At 41.4% G+C, this 20,477-nt stretch overlaps 1 protein-coding gene across 8 annotated transcripts in view; it reads left to right on the forward strand.

Moving 5' to 3' along the window:
* The window catches only part of tcf4 (transcription factor 4), a 146,661-nt gene that overhangs the window by 115,317 nt on the left and 10,867 nt on the right, over positions 1 to 20,477 (forward strand). For all 8 annotated transcript variants that reach the window (XM_076164010.1, XM_076164005.1, XM_076164011.1 and 5 more), the window contains 7 exons: positions 6,414 to 6,519; positions 7,271 to 7,419; positions 7,601 to 7,751; positions 11,490 to 11,560; positions 11,667 to 11,748; positions 14,769 to 14,851; positions 15,263 to 15,472. In XM_076164010.1, the coding sequence (XP_076020125.1) occupies positions 6,414 to 6,519; positions 7,271 to 7,419; positions 7,601 to 7,751; positions 11,490 to 11,560; positions 11,667 to 11,748; positions 14,769 to 14,851; positions 15,263 to 15,472 (852 nt within the window). The remainder of the gene's footprint in view (positions 1 to 6,413; positions 6,520 to 7,270; positions 7,420 to 7,600; positions 7,752 to 11,489; positions 11,561 to 11,666; positions 11,749 to 14,768; positions 14,852 to 15,262; positions 15,473 to 20,477) is intronic.

The raw sequence follows: 20,477 nt of genomic DNA on the forward strand, positions 1-20,477 counted from the left end.
GAGTAACTCGACCCCCTTCAGTCACAGGTGCACCATGCGACACCACACACACATGCACACACACACACGCGCACACACGCGCACACACACACAGTCCACTTGTCTTCACTTGCTCTAATCAAGCCACAGGAAGCCTTCGCTCCGTAGGGAGTGTGTGTTTGTGTGTGTGCGTGCGTGCGTGTGTGCGTGCGTGCGTGCGTCGAGCGTGCATGTGTGTGTTGTAAATGAGTTGAAGAATGTAGTTCTGTCCATGAAACCCTCTCGGAGTGCATGCATGTTTTTAATTACACCCAAGTATTTTCTCAGATGTGTGAGTGTGTCTTTGCATGTGGTCTTTCTTTCTTCCTTTCCTTTCTTGCTCTCTTGCTTTCTTTCTTTCTTTTTGCTTTTTCCCCCCCTTTGTGTTTTGGCTGATTCAGTTTTTCTTTCACTTCCTCTGACGCTCTCTGCTTTTAGAGTTAGTCGGTGATATTCTCTCCGGCTTTATACTTCCACCATATTCACACAGTTCAAGCCTTTTTAATTACAAAATATGTCTCTGTTCTTCTCATTCTTTCCTTCCCTCTGTAGTGCATCATATGGAGTCTATTAGGCAGCCGCGCTACAGCCAAAATGTGTGTGTCTGTGTGCGTGCGTGCGTGTGTGTGTGTGTGTGTGTGTGTGTGTGTGTGTGTGTGTGTGTGTGTGTGTGTGCGCATCTGGTTCACATTAGTGCAATTGCAGGTTGATAGAATAAAAGGCTCGGCTCAGAGGTGGTGGGTGGGATTTCCTTCCGCTTTCTCACACACGCACGCACACACTCATACACACACTCGGCTACATTTTCCCCTCCATGTGGTTTGAATTAGGAACATAATTAACCTTCAGAGAATTCGGAGGCCGCTGCTCAGATCTCTGCTGTAAAAATACATCTAACAAACAGGAGAGAAAAAAAGTTGATCTTACTACGACGTGTTTGATTCGCATTCCCGCTCCGTCCTGCTTTCCCTCTGAGCGCAGCAGTGTGGCAATAAATGAAGATAAACTCAGCAAATCCACAGGTGTAAAGCTGCGTGGTTGCTATTATACAATTTTATTGATATTGATTGGGAGAGAGGGAGAGAGAGAGAGAGAGAGAGAGGAGGACAAAGAGTAAGACGGAGAGAGTGAAACAGACAAGGAGAACATTTTGGAAGAGGCACAGGTGCAGTTGAGTGTGTGTGCGCGTGTGTGTGTGTGTTTGTCAAGAGGGTTTCGTGACTACTCCTTTGAGTGTTCACATTCCAGCACATCTGCTTTGGATGAAGTGTGGTAAACTGTATGCATGTGCGTGCGTGTGTGTGTGTGTGTGTGTGTGTGTGTGAGTGAGAGCGAGAGAGAGAGAGCTAGAGGGAGTTTGCTTGCTTGATGTTGCACTTCTCGCTGAAATGTTATCAATGATTTGATCCTTGTAATATAAAAAGTGTTTTTTTTTTTGCAGCTGTAATGAACTTGATTGATGATCTGAGGGCTGGAGCTGATTTATGAGTTAAAGTTTTGAGCTGTAGATGGAGATTTGGAGCGTGCTCAGTGTGAAATGTGCTCGCTCTGTTTCCTCCAGCTGTTTGTCACATTCTGAGACCATGAGATGATTCTTGTAAGGCTGCTGGAGAAATTCTTCCGATTTTAAATTCTCACATTACTCCTGTACATTTAGAATGGGAGGATTTCTTTCTTCTTTTTTTTTGTTATTGCCCATGTTGGTTTGTCTGTTTGCTCGTTTACGTTTAGACGGACGGCTTGACGGTGGCGCTGCCTTCGCCGGCTCACGCGTTTCTTCTAGCTTCATCCATCCAGACCATTTTCTAATATTTTGTATCCCCTACTACAGTTGGAAGAAGAAGAGGAAGAGGGCAGAGAAAAGTATGGTGGAGCAAAAAAAGTAGAGAGGAGCAAAGCAGCAGCACAGTAGAAGCAGGTGAATAATAAGAGGAGGACAAGGAGAGGAAGATGAGGACAAGGAGGAATAAATAGACAGAGAGACAGGGAGGGGATGTGGCCTGAAAGAGGAAGAGGAGGAGGCAAAGACGTGGAGAAGGAGCAAAGAGGACGGGAAAAAGAGGAGAGGAGAGTAAGTAAAGGGAGGAGGTATTGATGGCGAGCAGATGGAAAGAGAGGGAAATATATACAAAAAGTGGAGGATGAGGGGGGCGAGGAGAAGAGGAGGAAGAAGAAAGAGAGAGGCGGAAGCAGCAGGATGCTAAGAACAGCAGGAATAAATGAAGAGGAGTAGAGAAGTGTGCGGATCGTGAAAAGGAGGGGACAGGAGAAGAAGAAGAGCAGGAAGAGGGGGAAGAATAGAGGGAGGAGGAGATGGAGGAAAGGAATTTCTGGAGGAGGTGAAGGAGGCAAAGTGGGAGTATGGGGGGAAGATGATCAGAGAAGGAGTAGAAGGAAAAGAACAGAGTGAAAAAGAGGAGGAGGGATAGAGGAGAAGAGGAAGTAGAGGAGATTTCCAGCAGATGTTCTCCACATTTGGAGACAATAAGAGAGGAACGTCAAACACAATAACAACAAGGATTCTTCTTCTTTCTCTTCCTTCTTTTCATCTGCATCCAACTTCCATCCTTTCATTTCATTCCATTTACGGTTTTCCTGTTTCTATCTTTCCTTGAAGGCCTCAGCAGCTTTTCCATTGCTGCCAATGAAACACAAGTTACACATAGAATGTCAGATTTATTGTTCTGTCTTTTTGTTGATTTCTGTTCATTATTTTTCCTTTCTTTCTTCTTTTTGTTCTTTCATTTCTCACATTGAAGGAGAAGTATTTGTGAAACTAAACAAATAAAGCGAAGATATTGAAGTTGATCGAATGCGTTCTACTCTATTATCATCAAGGAAGTGGTTACTATGGTTACAGTGCGGATGATGTCATCTCTATGGTTGCGGGACTTCAAGAAATCGCTGAGCTGATTCAACTTGTTACTTTTCTCTTTGTTTAGGAATAGTTTTGATTGAATATGACCGTTTGGATCGTTTCTATTCTTCTTGCTTTGGTGTCGGATGATTTCTGTTGTGGTTCAGATTAGTGTGTAACAGAAGTGTGTCAGCAGGTTCCTCTCCTGCTTTAACTCCAGAGACATTGTGTATTTTTATTGTTGTCGTTCTATTATTGACTAAATAATGATTTGTATTTATTTCTATTTTGGCTCAGATCACAATCAATGTTCAAAAGGACTCTACTGCTCTTAGTTCACATGATGTCACAGGACAGGGGTTGACTCACTCTTTGTATTGTCATAGTTACTGCTTACTCAGTTTTCTAATGTGTGTCTGTGGTGTTTCTATTGTGGTTCACTGTGTTTCATACTTGGTTCAGCTGGTTTCTAGTTTGTCAGAGTAATGACACTGGCTTGAGATACATTCACTAACCGTGGGAATGGCAAATCTCAGTGTGTGTGTGTATGTGTGTGTGCGTGTGTGCGTGTGTGTGTGTGTGTGTGTATGTGTGCCTGTGTGTGTGTGCGCCTGTGTGTGTGTGTGTGTGTGTGCGCCTGTGTGTGTGTGTGTGTGTGTGTGTGTGTGTGTGTGTGTGTGTGTGTGTGTATTGGAGACTTCAGGAAATGAGGTTGTTATTGTGTCTCAGCACCTGTTCCTGTCTCTCTTATGAAAACGGTCGCTCTCACTCTTAACACGCACGCAAACACACACACACACACACACACACAATACAGCCTGTCTAGCTTTCATCAGTCTAACCACACGTAGTGGGAAAATATATCTGAACGACACTTAAGACATTAAGTTGAAGAATTATTTTCAATGGAAAAAACACAAGTGCGTGCGTGCGTGCGTGCATGCGTGTGTGTGTACAGCGTGTGTGCGTGCGTGTGATTTCGTGTTAAGACTTTGAGGTCAATAAATGGTTTTATGATCAGGGCACAAACACACACTCTGAGGGGAAGAGGGAGGAGGAGGAAGTTTAGGGGGGATTTCAGTGCAGTGCTAATGACATCCACAGACTCTGGCTGTGTATGTGTGTGTGTGTGTGTGTGTGTGTGTGTGTGTGTGTGTGTGTGTGTGTGTGTGTGTGTGTGTGTGTGTATGTGTGTATCCCAAATAACCCTCTGGACAGTTGGGTCTCTCAATTCATGCAAGGTGCACTGTGGGACAATAACAACCTTTCCCTGCTGATTAGCCTCCGTTAGCACGTATTTGTGTGTGTTGTTTGTGTGTGTGTGTGTGTGTGTGTGTGTGTGTGTGTTTGTTTTGGGGTTTTAATTCCCACAGTCCTCCTCCAGTGTTGCAAACAGCTTAATTGTTGTGTTTTTCTTTCCACTCTACAACAGGCATAAGTAAAGAAACCATTCATCTGACACAAGGTCATTTATTACACTCACATAATTAGATGTGAGTATATTAATAATGTACAAAACTGGTGAGCTCAGGTGCAAAAGAGGGCTGAGAAAACCTGAGTATTCATTTTGAATGTTTTCCTCTGTCTTAGCAAGGGAGTGTAGTTGTAGTTGTAGAGTGTAGCATGTTAGTGGGTTTTCTGCGTGTCATTTTCCAGAACCAGCTGAGTATGTATAATATAAATGTGGTTAAAAAGGCTCAATCAGCTTGGGTTTACTTTCCTAAGACTCTTAAATATCCAATAGCACATGTTATCGTTGTTGTTGAGCGTCTCACAGTAACGTGGTGCATGAGGTCACACTGCCATACTCACACACCGTAGCCTAGATGTTTCAGGTTGGGAGACATTTAATAAAAAGTAATTTAATGGCTGTCTGGACACAACATGAGACATGAGAGTAAGTGTAACCTTCAGACGGTCCCACAAGTTAAGAGTGAGTTAAGCAACATTTGATATAACATTTTGCATCCAGAACCTCTTGTTGGAACCAACATGTTAGGGTCAGAAGGTTTGATTGGTTCACATTTCTGTGTTTGTACAGATTGACATGTTGTGTAGAAGTGCAAGGAGAAATGGAGCGGAGGACACAGAAAAAGGTTTCAGAATGTTCCCTCTCTATGAGCATTCTGGTAGCAGTGTCATTTTCCAAAAGGGAACATTCTAAGAAACGTTTCTTTGCAAACCTACTGGGAATGTTGTGTCCCTGGAACCAAATCCTCAGCTAAGGTGTTTGGTAAAAGGTGTTTGTCCTCCAGGAATCTTTCAGAATTCCTCTCAGGTCATATTTTGCCCCCTTTTCAGATCCCTCTATAGGTTATTTTAAAGACCTTTTAGCTTTGAGAGCACAGGACAGTAACTTTATCCCTAATTATTTAAAGGGAATCAGCACAACTGTCTGTTTTTCCTCTCAGAGAGAAAACAACATGTTAGCCTCTTCAAAAAACCCTAAAGCTTCAGCTCTTTGTTGTCGTTTTCTGTTTGTCTGTTGTTTCTTTGTTCATCTGTTTCATCATCAAGATTTTTACCACATCTTTGTTTCATCCACATGTAAATCTACCAAAGAGACTGTGTGAGAGAGAGAGAGAGAGAGAGAGAGAGAGAGAGAGAGAGAGAGAGAGAGAGAGAGAGAGAGAGAGAGAGAGAGAGAGAGAGAGAGAGAGAGAGAGAGAGAGAGAGAGAGAGAGAGAGAGAGCTTTCAACAGCTGTTTCAGGGTTTGCGTCATGCCGCGCTAAGCTAGCGTCATGGCTGACTGTTCGCACGCTATTCACACACACACACACACCACTGGGGACCCCAGCTGAAAGCATGAGCAGACCCAGGCTTTGTGTGTTACTGAGGAAACATGTCACCTGTTGTGAGTGATGACAGGCTGGTGCCCTGCTGCTCCCCTCTGAGAGGAACCAGTCAGAGTTTACTTCATCTCAGATCCATCCTGGAAATATGACTTTGAATGTGTTTGGTTCAAATCATGTTGTCACCGTTACATTTCGAGCGGATGACAGATGTATTCTTTAGATATTGAATGAAAGTGTGTTTCCATGGCCACCCCTGTAGTTTAAAGGTTTTACAGATGTACGTATAGACGCTGATTTCAGAGTAAAAATTTTATAGCAAAATAAAGCTCCTTTTTTTTCTAGTTTGGAAGAAACCAGCAAGAACATTGACAATGTACTTAGGTGGTGCATGTATTCATTATTCCAGTCAGGTGTAGGGAGTAACACAACTGGTTCATAATTTGTTAGAGTGGGTATATCTAATGATATCAGGGGAGCCAATCAGAGCGTTTGAGAGAAAATTTCAACAGCCACTCGAACCAATCATAGCTTTCAGACTATATCACATTCTATGAAAACAAAGGCTGACCCTGCCAGTCAGGTTGATATACTTACACAGTATATACGAAGGTTTACTTTGCTTTACTTCAATCAGCCGATAGGTGGCGCATTTCTCCTTTCTTAATATTGATCTGTCCAATGTTAATGAGTATTGACTGAGGCAGCCATTTGATCAACGTTGTTGTTTCTTTGTGTGTTGCAGGTGTACGCTCCATCTGCCAGTACAGCTGATTACAACAGGGACTCACCAGGTTATCCCTCATCCAAACCCCCCAGTGCTGGATTTCCAAGCTCCTTCTTTATGCCAGGTACTCAGACACACGATGCACACACACCAACACACACTGGATTCCTGAACTTGTGCTTGGTTCTGGACTCTGGTTCAATCTGGTGAGCTCAAGGCTTAAACCTGAGACGGAGATGCCCTACTCTATTCTATACACTCTGTTCCAGTAGCCTTGATCCAACATTTTATATTTCCAGAAGGCTTTCACACCAACAGTTTCCTATAAAAATAGGAACCACTTTAACAAAGTAGGGGTTACGTGGTTCCTATATATTGTTCTTTGCTCGCATTCACACTGCCTTTGAAGTGATAGTGAAGACTTTGGAAAGAGACTCTTTCTTTCACACACCTGCAAAGTGAGCTCAGTGTGTGACCCTAACCCACCCGGAATTAAGAAAGCCAGTGTTCTCAAATCGTGTCGATTAGCAGCATCGTGATGCCGATTAAGTCTTGTCAAGCCATCTTATGCAAACAAGGCCGAGCTTCTTTTGTAGTACAGGGCCCTGATTGTTAAAAGAACAGATCATGTACAACACAATTCAGACCTTTATCATTAAGTAAATGATCAGGATGTCTCTCAAGAGTCTGTGACAGTACAAGAACTAATTAACAGTTACAGAATATTATTGAAGAAGCTGCTGGAGATTGTGTTTGCTCCTAGGTGCGACAGATGATTAGGACCTGATGCTTTACAGCAGGGGCAGGAAATCCAGTCAGGATATATTGGAACATACTTTGAGCTCTCTCTCTCTCTTTCTCTCTCTCTCTTTCAGATGGCCATCACAGTGGTGACCCCTGGAGCAGCAGTAGTAGCAGTATGAGTCAGCAAGGTTACCATGGCAGCATGCTTGGGGGCGGGAACTCATCACACGGCCCCGCTCAGAGCTCCTCCTACTGCGGGATTCATCCCCACGACAGATTGGTGAGTTGAGTCAATCAACAATATTTCCAAAACCTCTCGCCAGTGATATCAATTTAGATGAAACAAAATGTCATTGCAACAAACTGAATTCATTATTTGGCATGAAATCAGTTTATGCCGAACCCTCCAGACATATTTCTCAGTATATGTAATCTGTCTTTGTGGTGTTTCTTCCCTGAAGAGTTATCCTTCACACTCATCTGCTGACATCAGCTCTAGCCTTCCACCAATGTCCAGCTTCCACCGAGGGGGAGGGTCCGGAAGTGGAGCCAATCAGCACTACAGCACTGCCTCTTGCACCGCCCCCACCAACGGCACAGAAAGCGGCATGGGTAAGAAGCGCATGCATGCAGGCAAACAATGTGTTGGAGGAAGCCCCTCAGTGGGACCCTGTCATACTTCAAGATTCACAACATCCCTGGTTAGAACCTTTCCTGCAGGGCCGGCCCTAGGATCTTGGTGGCCCTAAACGAGATTTTATTTTTTGTGTGGCCCCAAATCACTCTCAGCACAACACCACCAAATCACACACACTAAATGAACACGAATAAATACACACAAACTACAAATGGGCAAACAACAAATCTCTTTATTTTAAAACTATTAACAATATATTAAAATTTGAGATGGAAAGCAAAAACAAAGTCTTCAAAATTTTCAATAATTATAATATCAACAGATTTACACTATGATAGAATGATAACACCAAACATCTGTTGTTTATTTGGACAGATAAATAACAATGAACAATCGAGAAAGAAAAGTGCAAAATATTCAAAAACGGTCAAATGTGAGAGGCGAAGAAAGAAAGCAACTTGTATATAATAATGAATAATAACAAATGAATCACCCAAACCTATGATGAAACCCAAAAATAACCCAAACCTAACCCAAAAATATTTTGTTCTGTCACTACCTTCTTGTGGACAAATTGCAGCAGTTCAAATGCAGCCATCCTTGTTTGTGGGTAAAAGAGGACGGTGTCTGATTTCTGTGGCCCGCTCTCTCCCATCAATGTCAGCTTCCGCTCCACTCCTTGGTGTGTTTTTAAGCTCCTTGCATTGTTTTTTCCAGAGCTTCATCATCCAAGGTTGGGAAGTTGTGTAATGGCCCTCCATGTACAATATCTGTTCTGTCTGCATCTGACAGGACAGATGGTCAGTCAAATGGGTCCAGCGCGACAACTGATTCTTAGGAGGTGGCAGATGGAGTGTTGGTGGATGATTTAGAAGGCTGTGGTGCCTCAGTAAAGACCTCAGTTATGTTGAGGAGGGAGAAGATGACTCATATACACTCAATGGCCTCTTTATTTGGTACACCTGTGCAATCTAATTCAATCTGACAGCTCAACACATATAGTATGTATAGTATAATGTATCATGTTAAGCCAGGATGTCAGGTGAAAATGAACTGTGGCTATTTACTGTTCAATTCATTAAAATAAACAACTTTGATGAGGAAGAAAGAAACCTAAACAGTCAAATTCCTGTGTTACTTTTTCCATCTCCAACTTTCTTTTTTTTTTCGACCTTGAGTGCCACATCTAAATGCTTTTTGAGGGGCGATTTCTGTGGCTGTCAATGATGGAGCTGCCCCAAACTTGCCCTTTACGTTACCCACAATGCCTCTACGTTACCATGGTGACACACAGGTTACAACCACAGGCCTATGGAGCTCGGGTTGCAACTGTTGTAGCCGTAAAACAGTGGATAAATTGGTTTGGATGTTTTGTAATGCCGAAAAAAATGACTAGTTTCATTCATTGGTCATATCATAAAATGTCCACAGTCTATCCACACAATTAAATGACTTCAATCCTGTTCAAGTTAGCAGATGGCTAACCGGAAGTTAGCCTCCAAACCTGCAGATGTACTGGCAGGCATTCATCTGGTGTCCCCCCTAGTGATAGTGGCTCTAAACAACTGCATAGACGGCTTATGCTAGGGGGCGGCCCTGCTTTCTTATTTCCTGAATTTAACTGTACTGAAAAACATGCACACATACGAGCGTGCCCCCACACACACACACACACACACACACACACACACACACACACACACACACACACACAGCTTGCCATATGGACCACTTGCTTTGAGTGCTGCAGAACAAATAGGATGGCAATGAGAAACAGATTGTTTGTTTTTGTGGACAGACCTTTCTGACATTGTAAGGAGATATTACACACACACACACACAGATAAGTGTAAGCACAAGATGAAGCTAATAAAAAACTTGACGTTGTTGTGTTATAAACACGACATATGTGCACACGCATGCACATTTAAACAGACCCATAGTGTTTACAGACGTTTTTACACTCTGACCAAGTAGTAAACAGAAGAATTAAGGGAATAAAGCAGAAAATGATGCAAATAAGGACTACAGAGCCGTCCACTTAGGAAAATAGGTGGTCATATCATATTCTTCCAGTCCATCTACAGAAATACACATGTTGCTGTCAGCCTTGGCACATCTTATATCACTGGTTGTGAACTTTGAGAGGGAACCTTCCACAGGAATACATGTAAAGAAAATAGTGAAACTAAATCTTAATTTTGTATCCTCTCATGTCATGTTGCTAATAGCCAAGATCGTACTATGTCTTAATCAGTGCTACAAAAGGGCTGGCCACACTTTCAACTTTAGATATTCCAGCTGTGCCCACTTTATCAGCCAGTCCGTATCCTTAATGCCGTTTTTGTTGTGTGCTAGCAGTGTCGTGTGATGCACTACAGTCCGTCCCCGCCTATAGTCCTCCCTTACAATTCTCTTCTCATCTCGTGTTTCCCATATCCCTCCACCTCCACCAAATCTAGACTTTTTCATGCAAAATGTATTATAAGTGGCCAAAAAGAATTTCAGGCATTGGAGCTTTTCAAACAGTATGACTTTGATGGTCCACAGCTTGTACTTCTTTCTGATTGTCACAACAAAAATCACTCTTGTTGGTGGAAATCAGCTGTAAGTTCCTTTAATGTTCAGGTCTGTTCCTGGCTTTACATTGGTCTTTTATCTTGTTGCTGTCTGGGCTTTACATCTGTTATGAAGACACAACAGTAAAAAAAGGAAAACAAACAGATACTGAGAACAAAAATGGACAGAAATAAAAACAGACAGACAGGCTGTTTGATCTTTTAGACGCTCCCTTTCTTCACCACTTTAAGCTCCCATATAATGAAAAAGTTTTTCTACTGCATGTGTTCTAAATTACGCATCAAGTTGGTCTGTGTGAGTGTGTGTCTATGTGTGTGTGTGTGTGCGTGTGTGTGTGTGTGTGTGTGTGTGTGTAATCTTTTGCATGGTTTACCAGAACAGTGGTGTGGTGTGATGAGACATGAGGCTTTAACCCCAAAACATATGCTTCACTCTCACCATGACAGAATATATTTGTGTGTATGCGTAGGAGTGTGTGTGTGCATGCATGTGTTTGTGTGTGTGTGTGTGTGTGTGTGTGTCATGTGGTCCTCCTCCTCTGAGCTCTTCACGTGTTTGAAACAGGTTTAGGAGTTCCAGTGGTGAATTGAATCAATTGAAACTTAATAGAATTTGTATGATGCAACCAAACAATCGCCAAAAGCCAACAAGTAGATCCGTATTGTATATAGTTCAGTATATATGTCGTTCCAGTGATCGAAATCAAAGATGTTATTTCTCCTTTTGCAGTATATCCAGTTTATGAACTTAGTAGTGATAATGCATTCATAATTAAGTGTGAAAAATTGCATGTTACAATACATTTTATGGCCACACCAAGAATGTCATTGAATCTGATAAGTAATCAATGAAGAAGTCCTACAAATTCTAAAGGTTCATGTCCACTGCATATTGAGCTTAACTTTCTTTTAATACTTTCTTTGATTTAATACCTTATGACGTCACTGATTATTTAACAAAACATGGTGAGCAGTGTAGTGTGTATCAATGTAAACATTAATTAAATTAAATCTGATGAATAACTGAATTGTTAACAATTACAATATTTAGTTAATTGTGTGTGTGTGTGTGTGTGTGTGTGTGTGTGTGTGTGTGTGTGTGTGTGTGTGTGTGTGTGTGTGTGTGTGTCACAGCTAACCGATCACAGGGCGGAGCAGCCAGCAGCTCTCAGACAGGCGACGCCTTAGGGAAAGCACTTGCATCGGTAAGTACAGCACAGATGTGTGTTCATACACACACGCACACACGCTCAATTTATTTTTGTTTTCTATTCTTCAGTGTCTTAAATGTCATTTTGTTTTGTTTTTCAGATTTACTCTCCAGATCACCAGACGAACAACAGCTTCTCATCCAATCCCTCCACTCCAGTGGGTTCCCCTCCCTCCCTCACAGGTAAACATTCACAAGCGCATAGACTGAGCATCGTACAACAAGGTCACACCTCTCCAAAATGATCATTAAAAGAACGAATAAAACTAAAATGAAAACTAATACCTTTCAGTCTCATAAAAGACTCAAAAACATCTAGGTTACTTATCAATCATCCCATTGTAACATTGTTTAATTTCCGCCAAATAATAAAACAGTAATAACAGACTAATGAAGGCTCTGTCTGTCCTCCCCCTCCTTTTGTTTCTCCTCTTAATTACTTGTCTTTCTGCTTAATGATGCAAATTCTCCAGCTCCTTAAAGTGAAAAATTAATTTTTACTAATAATAGTTGTGACAAATTTGTCTGTAATTGTCGCCTCCTCGCACGCCATTTGATATTTTTCAGTGAATGATAGCTTTAATTATGAGCACCACTTCGACAAATTGTTCACAAACCCACCCAATACGACCCCCAGCACGCCCCACCCCCACCACCATTATAGCTGCCTGGGATATTGCCTGCTAAACCATAATTGGTGTTTATCATTATGTCAGACTAACACCACTTTTTACAAATTAGGAATGAAGCCTATTAAAGCAAACTACATGCAAAATGATATCTGAGGCTAATTCTGCAAGGGTGTTTTACAATGTGCAACTCAGAATAATTTACCCACCTGTTAGTACATATATTTGTATTTGCACATGAATGTACCCAGGTGATTATTCATTAATTTGCATACGGGAATGAGCGTTTAATATGAATAAAGGAGAGGGGAGAGGAAATACGGTGGAACAAAAAATCTAAGAACACAAGCTAAAGAGATAGGTCAGAGTTACCAGTGGGAGGGGTAGAGAGGAGATGAAGAGGAGAGGCTGGGTATGAAAGGAAACTAAACACTTCACAAGGACAATTACAGCAGACCATGTGAGATTTGAGTCAAAGCTGAACCCACATGCAGAAAACCAAGAGGCAGGGGGCAAAGGTCTGGCCCAAGGATTAATGGAGTACATACAAAATACAGATGAACAGGCTGGCACAAAAACAACTGAGAATTAGGCTGGTAGACCGTATTGAATTGGGGGTAGACAAGCTGGCTATAAAGGGATCTATTGATTGCAGAGGAAGAACAGGTGGAGATCAGCAGCCAGGTGAACTCAATATGCAATCAGGAGAGAGCGAGAGAGTAACACAGAGACCAAATACACACACACATACCATGAAACTGTGTCAGGACCCCCTGTCCTTCAAACACCTCCTGGTGTCGATGACGGATCTCCAGGACATGGTCCAGGATGAAGTTAGAGGAAACCCAGGAGTGCTCTTCAGGACTGTGCCACTCCCAAACCACACACACACACACACACACAGAGGAAGACTTAGGAGCTTTGGCAGACTGTCACAGTCACTGAGCTCTTTGGGATGAGCTGAGATTGTTTTTTCATGGAGATTAGAATGTAGAGTAGTAGTCCTGTAGAGTGAAGGGGTAGTTGGGTGCGTATGGTAGGTCATCAGGGGATTGGTTCAATTCTCCGCTCCTCCTAGAGTCTGTTGAAGTCTCGTTGAGCTAGACACTGAACTCTTCACTGCTCCTGATATGTAGGTTGGCTTTTTGTTGGCTCCTACCATCAGGGCATGAATGAGTTAATGCGAGGTCTTAATCAAGTGCTTTGGAGAAAAGTACTATATAAATACAGTCTATTTACCATCACAGGAAAATGTATTAAGGTAGCAATTCAACAAGCAAGATAACTATATTTTAGTGTTATACTGAGACATAAACATACATCTGCTGATTGGGACAAAACATCGTTTCTCACATTATTATGAAATTGTAAGGCTATAGTTAAACAACAAATGAATAAATGCTTAAAACGTTGAAAAACTGCTGTCTGCTGGCATAAACGTGCATACACTCTGACTAAGTTTTTGAAGTTAACATGAATGATGTGTTTTTTAAAACAATCCCTCTGGTGAACATGAATGTGAAACCTGATTCAGCCACAGAAAGGAGCTACCAATACGTTTCACTTCTACTGGAAACAAAAATGTTGCAGTCAGAAACTCAAAATAATCTAAATTCACACCAGCTGCTCTCTGTGTTCTCTGTCTACCAGCTAATGAGACCTGCTGCTTCAGATAGTACCCTTCAGAGCCACAGAGGAGCAGACAAAAGGCAAAAAGAGGAGACACACAAAGCTTGTTTATTCTGTTGAGAGCCCACGCTAATGACGCACTTGTACCTTTCAAAGACAAAAGACTGATATTAGCATTTCTGCTATGAGATATGATTTGGTTTGTTTTTCTTCTTTTGTCTTCTGTCTCCATTATACCCAAGTAGCACTAGTGGATACGATGAGACACCCCTTGTACTTGTGTGTAAAGACGTTTTGTCTCATTTGGCATTGCGATCCTAGTATTTTCTTTCTTTATGGTGTAAAATAGAAAGAAAGGCTTTGGGCTCTGGGTTGTTCGCACACAAATGGATATAAGTGTGCAGAGGGAGGAGGAAACATTAAAGGACTGTCGCTAATTTAAATGTAGCTATAACACATGGACTAATATTCTAACAAGGCAATTCTAGTTTTAGCTTGCTAAGCTACTCTTAGCGTAGTGATACAAAGTAGCTTGACTATGGGTTGTTAACACACAGATGGATATACTGTAAGTGTGTGGGGGGAGGAGGAAACATTAAAGGACTGTCGCTAATTTAAATGAAGCTATAACACATGGACTAATATTCTAACAACAAGGCAATGCTAGTTTTAGCTTGCTAAGATACTCTTAGCGTAGTGATACAAAGTAGCTTGACTATGTGAAACAGCAGCAAACACTCTGGTTACCCGGAACGACCCATTCTCAAGTTTAACCGACATAATTAAGAAAATAATTGAGAGGTGGTTGTTGATTGATAAATTCTGATCCCAATTTAAATTACGGAATTACGGAAGAAAAGTACTATAGGAACTTAGGCGCGACAGAAGGCAGAAAAAAATCTTGTCTTGTGTCCTACCAATGTCTTTTTATCTCTTGTGCCATAGCTGCAAGTTCAGCCGCGTGGTCAAGAAATGGACAGGGACAGGGAGCATCCTCGCCAAACTACGAGGCTCCACTGCACTCTCTGGTACGTACACACAAATACACAGAAATGTATACATCAGGGAACATACAGGAGTTGAGAGTCTGTTTAGGTTCTTGTTGTATTTAATCTGTATGAACAAAGCTTTGAGCCCCCTCTATCTAAAGAAAGTACAGTTTCATCATGCTTCATGTTGATGATACTCCAGCGTTTGAGGCCCCAAAAGAAAGTAGAAGTCACCCAGAGACTTGTCCTTCCCCACAGGATGCATAATCCTTCACATTCTTCCTTACTATTGCGTGAGTGTGAGTGTTGTTTGTCTATGTATGCCCTGCGATGGACTGTGATGGACAGGGAACCTAAAGGAGAACCTGAATGTTGCTCTCAATACTTTGGCATAAAATTGTTCCAGTTCAGCAGAGAATCTCACGTGCTTCTGTGTTGTGCTCTATGCAGCAAAGTCGTATTGAGGACCGTCTGGAGCGTTTGGACGATGCCATCCACGTCCTGCGCAGTCATGCGGTGGGGCCGTCCACAGGCATGGCCAGTGGGCACGGCGACATGCACAGCCTTATCAGCTCCGCCCACACGCACAATGGGGCCATGGGAGCTCTGGGCAGCGGTTATGGCACAGGACTGCTGTCTGCCAACCGACACTCTCTCATGGTAAGAGCAGACAAATGTTTCACATCATCGTTACACCTAAGTGTGATTTTGTTGGGTTAAAAAAAACAAGTTTTTGAAACCTTCAGTCTATTTCAAATGGCATTCCACACCTGTGGTCCTACGGGCCACAAGACCTCAGTTACAGAAGTACTTAACAAGGCAGGTAAAGACTCACACACTCTCCTCAAACAGAGCATCCACTGAAACTTCCTACTTCATATGCACACAAAAACACACAGTCATCTGTCCAGATGTGCACATGGTGGGCCACTGATATGAGAGGCTGAGGAAATGTATGATACATCACACTGACCTTACCAGTTCTGTGGAAGTGGAATGTATAAACTAGACTTTACTACGTGAAAGAACCCCTACCACTTCTGAATAACTACTCTCTCTCTCTCTCTCTCTCTCTCTCTCGCTCTCGCTCTCTCTCGCTCTGTTTCTTTTTAAAGTATTTACTTTGAAGTGTTTTCTAAATGGAGAGCACCTGTGTTAGAGTTGATGTGTGTGTGTGCGTGCATGTGTGTGTGTTTGCGTGTGTGTGTGCATGCGCAGCGCGTACACGTGTGTTATTGGCTGGCTCCCACAGAGATGATCTTCTCACGCATCCAGCTTTCTCTTCTCTCTCCCCTTGATACAGACACATTCTCCCTTCTCTCTGTTTTCTGTGTTTCTTCCCTCTTGAGAATGTTGTCATTTCCACCTCATTTTGATCATGTGCAGCACAGTTTTTGGAACACAGAGATGCTGGTGTTTGGATTTATGAGGTGACTTGAATGTTGTTCCAAAAAAATACTAAATATTAAACTTCCCCAAAACTAGTTTTTGGTAAAAATGTGAGGATTCTCTGACCACATTTCTGCTTTGTGAAGAGAAGAAAAACATAATTAAGCTTTCAGCTTTATGAAGTGATTTGGAGAAAGAAAACATTAAAGTTTACTTTCATTTAAAGAAACACTTTTAAAAAAAACACATTTCCATTGAATTTGGAAAATGTAACGAGAGCATAAAATTGCATGAATATGTGCTTTATAACAGTTTACTTATGGACCCTCAAACACACACAAAGACCCACAAGCAAACCTCCTGACCAAACCTCAGTCTTAATTAGTGTGCTTTTTTCTATCAACCCATAATCTGCAGCCTGAAAAAATACAGGCAGATGGGGATGCCCCAGGGTCCTAATGTCCACTCACAAATATGTGTTTGTTTTTGTGTGCTTGTGCATGTGGGCGTTATAACAGAATGGGTTATCTGATATACTTAATACTTTAAAACAAATAGATTTGTAAATATATATATTTTTAAGTGATTTTTGCAGCGTGTTGTCATTTGAGAGTAATACGGATCTGATAATGATGCATGAGCATGTTTTGGTTTTTCATGAGCACAAAACATAATCAGTTATTACTGGACACAAATAAAACCAAACTTTGAACTCGAATTGAAGGCATAGTCATTGGAGACAACAACTGCCTGCCCGTAGGAAAAGATGCTACTTTGCTATGCTTATACTTATGCTAACTTTCCAAACTAAAATACAGACTAGCTAAACTTAACCAATCAACCTCTGGTCTCTCAGCTTCCTGTTCTGTCCGTCTGCGTTTATCCAGCATACAGCGCTGCAGTCGCCCTGGAAAAAGAATAAATAGTTTATTGCCTGATTGATTACTCAGCTGCAGCTGTGGCAATTAGACACAGGTGCATCCAATTGCCAACTACACTTCAGCACAATGTGCTACACTGTTTACACTCTAAAAATACACTTCAAACCACCCCCACTGTCTATAGCTGCACCTAGTACATTGTTCTTCACTTCAGTTGGCATCTTTCTACTACTATGTCCACTATACATATACACTTCATCTTTAGCCCCACCTGTAATATGCTCTGCACTGTAAGTATTAAGGCATAGTTTTTTTGCAATAAACACTCATCCAGACATGTGTTTTAATCATTACTGCAGTCACTCACACACACACAGACACATCCTGATCATTTTCGTCATTCAACCTTTGCCTTTGTTATTTTTGTGTTTTTTTCCATCCAATCACAACCCAGAAGACTTTTCACAAAAAGAAAAGGAAGACATGAAAAAAGAGAGAAAATTGAAATCGAGTGAAGAGGAGCGACTAGGTTTCTTTCTCTCTATCTTTTGTCCTGTACTCATCCCTCCTTCTCTTTTCTTCTCTCACAAGTTTTCTTACATCTTTATTTTATTTGTTGCTGTCTCTCTTTATCCCACTCTACCTCATTCTTTCTTTACTGTCTTTCCCTAATCCATTGTTCCTTCACTCTCACACACTCCTTTGACCTCTTTCTCTTCTGTTTTCTATCTTTCTCTTGTTATTCTCTTTTGTGTCTCTTTATGTTTATTCTCTTGTACATGTGACTAGTTTCTTTCTCTCCTGCTGTGCTGCTGTGTTTTAAAGTTCTCTCTCTCTCTCTCTGGCACACACACACACATGCACAGCTGTATGTAGTTTGGCAGTGTTAGTCAGAGACGCCTGTAGGCTGAGGTCATAACACTGAGAAAACAGGTGGTAGACTGATGTGAAAGGTGCACATACACACACACTCAGAGAGAAACACACATAGGCATTCCAGTCAGATCCCTACATTGTATATACACACACAGAAACTATTTTAAATGCAAATCTGACATCTGCTGTAAAGTCCTACAGTCTGTAAAAAAGTCCATGTTGTTGATTTCATGCAGATGAATTCATAATGAATTCATGAAATCTTTTTATTTTCAGAATTAGTGATCAGTGCACATGTTTCTCTTCCAATCCACAAGACACCAAACAGGAAAGTGAAGAGGACACATTTTACCTTAACACTTCCCAGAGCCTCATTCTTCCCTCAGTTTCCTCTCTAATTTTATTTTTTCTGGATATTTTAAGTGACAGCGAGTCTGTCGTTCCTCACTCTGCTCATTACATGGAAAAAGCTCCAAAATATAGAAAACACGCGCCACTGGAAAATATTGCTGCACTTTTCCAGCCTCAGCGCTTAGCTCTCTCTGTGTGCGTGTGTGTGCGTGCGCGCGTGTGCTTTCTCTCAAAAGTCTAGTCTGAACAGAAGAGTGACTGTTGCCCGGTGTTTGTGTGTGTGTGTTATATTTCTAATAATTTTTTTTCAAACACAGATTATTGTTTAACACACTGTCAATAGTTCAGTGTTTTTATTTATATTTAAAGCGCAAATGTTTAGAAATTAAAAAATATAATCAGTAATATCAGAGGGTCAAAACAGAAACCGTCATCAAAAACATAGCCAGGGGTGAAAGTAGGCCGGTGCGGTCCGGTATGGTCCGCTACTCCGTACCACTAAAAGATTTTGTGCCTCAGCTCCGCCAACCTGATCCTGCAGCCATTCAGACCCATCACACAGAGAGAGACAGCAGAGTGGAGCAGAGGAGACACACAGAGACAGAGATGTTGCTATACGCTACGAGTCCCAGTCTGTTTTTTTCTTCCTGAAAACAAAAAAGTAATTTTAAAAATATTAGCACCACATCAATAATAGCTCACTGTATGTGCTTTTTGGAATATTGTAATAGAGTCTTTACTGCATTTCATGACGAAACCACAGACTTTATTCATGTAATTTGCAAGGACAAATACTAAATGATTCCACCAAAATTCCTGTATTATTCCAACATTTTGGTGGGTGGCTGACACATAAGCAGCATATATGTGATTGGGTTTTATACCTGGTTTCATAGTCGAGTATAGGAGCAAACATGAAATGCAATAGATCTCCTCTTCGTCAGCTTCATCTGCCTTATATGAAGACTTGGCTGGGCAAAGGAAGAAGAGCAGCCCACTCAACAAGTGACATGGCTCAACCATTACTCACAGGAGGAGAAGTACTTTAGGTCTCTGTGGAAAATGTTTCATGTGAAATAATGCTCAGATGTTATCTTCCATTTCAAAAATTCACTGTTTAATTGTTGATGAATTTAGATGTAAATTTCTTCTAAATCAAAAACATTTTCACAAATTACTCTGTGGCACTTACACCATTTAAATACATTATTTGCTATACATGATGTGAAGTGTTTCTACATCATGCTAGTGTTAAACAATGTAATGCTTGTGTTCAGTGATGCATGATGCTGCACGATGCTGCATGACGCTGCATGAAGCTGTGGGCAGGAGGAGAACACTATGAAGCCATGAGGGTTGAGCTAATAGCACCAGCAAGAATCTTCATCTTCTTTTACCCCTGCAATTAGCCGTATATCCTGTAGAATTTAGATGGCTAAATTAGACAAAATAATAATGATTTAAAAAAAAGGAATAAAATTAAATAGATTTGCAAATGCATTTAATATAATAAGTATAAGGATAGTATAATATTTTGTTATTGCTTTACTAATATAAATTAATACTGGTACTACTACTGGTACTAATAATAATAGTCAATCAATATCAATATCATTTCCCTCTCCTCTTTCCACTTTAACGCCCTCTTTCTTGTCTTCCTGTCCCCCTCCATCTTAATTGTATCCAACTTTTTAATGAAATAAGAGGGTGTGTCTTTTTCAACACTTTTTGTCCCAGTGTCTCTCCTCCTCCACCACCACCCTCTTCCTTCCTCCACCTCTATCTGCCTCTCTCCTGTCCTCTTTTTCTGCACCGCTCCTTTCTCCCTTCCTCTCTCTCTCTGCATTGAACTATATTAAGGCAGAGGGAAAAAATGCTTGTTAAAATATAAAACCCCTCCATTAAAAATTCAAAACTCTCTCTCTCTCTCTCCTAAACACTACTTCCCTCTGCTGCTGCCATTTTACATTTGGGACTCACAGCGATGAGGAAAGACAGAGAATGGAAAGAAAAGAAAGTGAGAGAGAAAGATGAGAGGCAAATGACAAACAAGTTTGCAAACGTGCAGATACACACACATGCTTACAAACACACACATGCATGTGCACGTACTCCCATGCTGTGAAAGCCGGTCGACATTTTGTGATATTTGCGTGGAGGCGAGTGGG

This window comes from Genypterus blacodes, unplaced genomic scaffold (genome assembly GCF_046128005.1).
Source record: "Genypterus blacodes isolate CSIRO-AG114 ecotype Tasmania unplaced genomic scaffold, CSIRO-AGI_Gbla_v1 ptg000133l_1, whole genome shotgun sequence".
In the NCBI taxonomy this organism is placed as follows: Eukaryota; Metazoa; Chordata; class Actinopteri; order Ophidiiformes; family Ophidiidae; genus Genypterus; species Genypterus blacodes.